This window comes from Engraulis encrasicolus, unplaced genomic scaffold (assembly GCF_034702125.1).
Source record: "Engraulis encrasicolus isolate BLACKSEA-1 unplaced genomic scaffold, IST_EnEncr_1.0 scaffold_69_np1212, whole genome shotgun sequence".
Classification (NCBI taxonomy): Eukaryota; Metazoa; Chordata; class Actinopteri; order Clupeiformes; family Engraulidae; genus Engraulis; species Engraulis encrasicolus.
The window spans coordinates 94,758-96,271 of NW_026946027.1; the positions used below are offsets into that span (position 1 = coordinate 94,758).

Below are 1,514 nucleotides of genomic sequence, written 5' to 3' on the forward strand. Positions count from 1 at the left end.
CGACAGGGCTCCCCTCCCGGAATGCACCCTGCTCGGGTGCTCTCTCTCTCTCACTCGCTCTCTCTCACCCACTCTCTCACTCTCGTAGCCTACGGACGACAGTGAGCAGTGCCCAACCACGAACAAGAGGCTATATCGTGACGGCACCACGAAGCATATAGTTGATTTTTTTCGCGAGACTGGGCTCGCTGATACCATGCCCTAAAACTCATCATCATCCTCATCATCCTCTTCTTCACCTAGTGGTATGTCTATCTTGTTGTCCAGGCTGAGGTGTTGAGCTGTGCAGGTGTACTGGTGGTGCTGCAGCTCCTCTGTGCTGACCTCCAGGCTCTTCCTCATCTGGTAGCTTCCATCTCCGTTAGGTAGCAGCTCCCCCCCACTGATCTGCTGCTCAGCCACAGGCTGGCCGTCTCTCAGCAGGGTCAGGTTGATGTGGCGCGGGTAGAAACCAGTAGCCAGGCACGTCACTCTCACACCTCCAGTGTCTGGGAGGGCCTTTTGCAGAAGCCTGACTCGGGGCTTGACTGAGAACATTTATAATTAAATTAATATAATATTAATTATGGGCCATGTTATATAAATTGTGAATGTATTTCAATAAAAACCTTTAATATCAATTTGTAAATAGCATACAAACATCAGGACCTTTCCTCATCACATTATTCCTGTGAATCTTCAGCATCTCATGAAGTCCTGAGAGGCATATTGGTTGATAAATGTCTGAGACCACCATTGCCAATTGTTTATTGACAAAAGGTATCCATCGGTAGAGTGTTTCAAAGGCCTTGTCATTGATGCTGAAGTAAACCTGGTCTCCGCTGTGTCCATTGAAAGACTCATTATAGATCATCCTGCCTGGTGTATTATGGTCCAGCATGTCACAGCCAAATATAGTTTGGAGGGACTGAATGCCTAAGGTGAAGTATAAAGAACAAATACAGCACATCTTAGGTCTACACCATCATCCCACGAGCCTGCACTACTTATGAAACTGAATGAAAATGGCAAAATAGTATTTATTCAGTGCTTGCCATCTGTGTCATTGAGGTGGCTAATAAATTTGAATAGTTGAAGTCGGCATTTTTCCTGCATAATTGTGTAAATGAATTTGTATTTTTTTTGGTGTTTGGGTTCGTTGATGTGGTCTTCGGTCCCTGGTCCTCTGTGGAGAAGCTTTTGTTCATCTGAAGAGTAGAATGCAATCTGGATATCGTCCAGCATCATGGCTGCACCAAACGCAGGAAATGGCGCCTCCCCTCTGATATAGGTGGCAAATGCCAGCAGAGAATGGCCACCTGTGAATGAAGTTCATGAGTGCATCTTAATATGGGACCTTGCCTCCTCCACTTGCCTCCTCCACTCGCTTCTCGTCATGATGACGTCACTGACAACAGCATTATATTTCAATATCTTGCAAAAGCTCAAGTGTAGAGTATTTTTCTCGTTTGCAATTGGGATGGTGAATGAAAAACAGTCCCTCAAAAGTTGTCGTGGCTAGGCTGACAGCTGGG

The 1,514-nt window shown here is 45.9% G+C and overlaps 1 protein-coding gene across 1 annotated transcript; it reads right to left on the reverse strand.

The window, feature by feature from the left end:
• Nucleotides 1–201: 201 nt before the first annotated feature.
• LOC134444738 (major histocompatibility complex class I-related gene protein-like) lies at nt 202–1,246 on the reverse strand. Its single transcript, XM_063193957.1, has 2 exons — nt 649–1,246; nt 202–527 (listed from the first exon to the last, which is right to left on the reverse strand). The coding sequence occupies exons 1-2, from the start codon at nt 947–949 to the stop codon at nt 202–204; spliced, it is 627 nt and encodes a 208-aa protein (XP_063050027.1). The 5' UTR covers nt 950–1,246.
• Between the last annotated feature and the right edge of the window lie 268 nt (nt 1,247–1,514).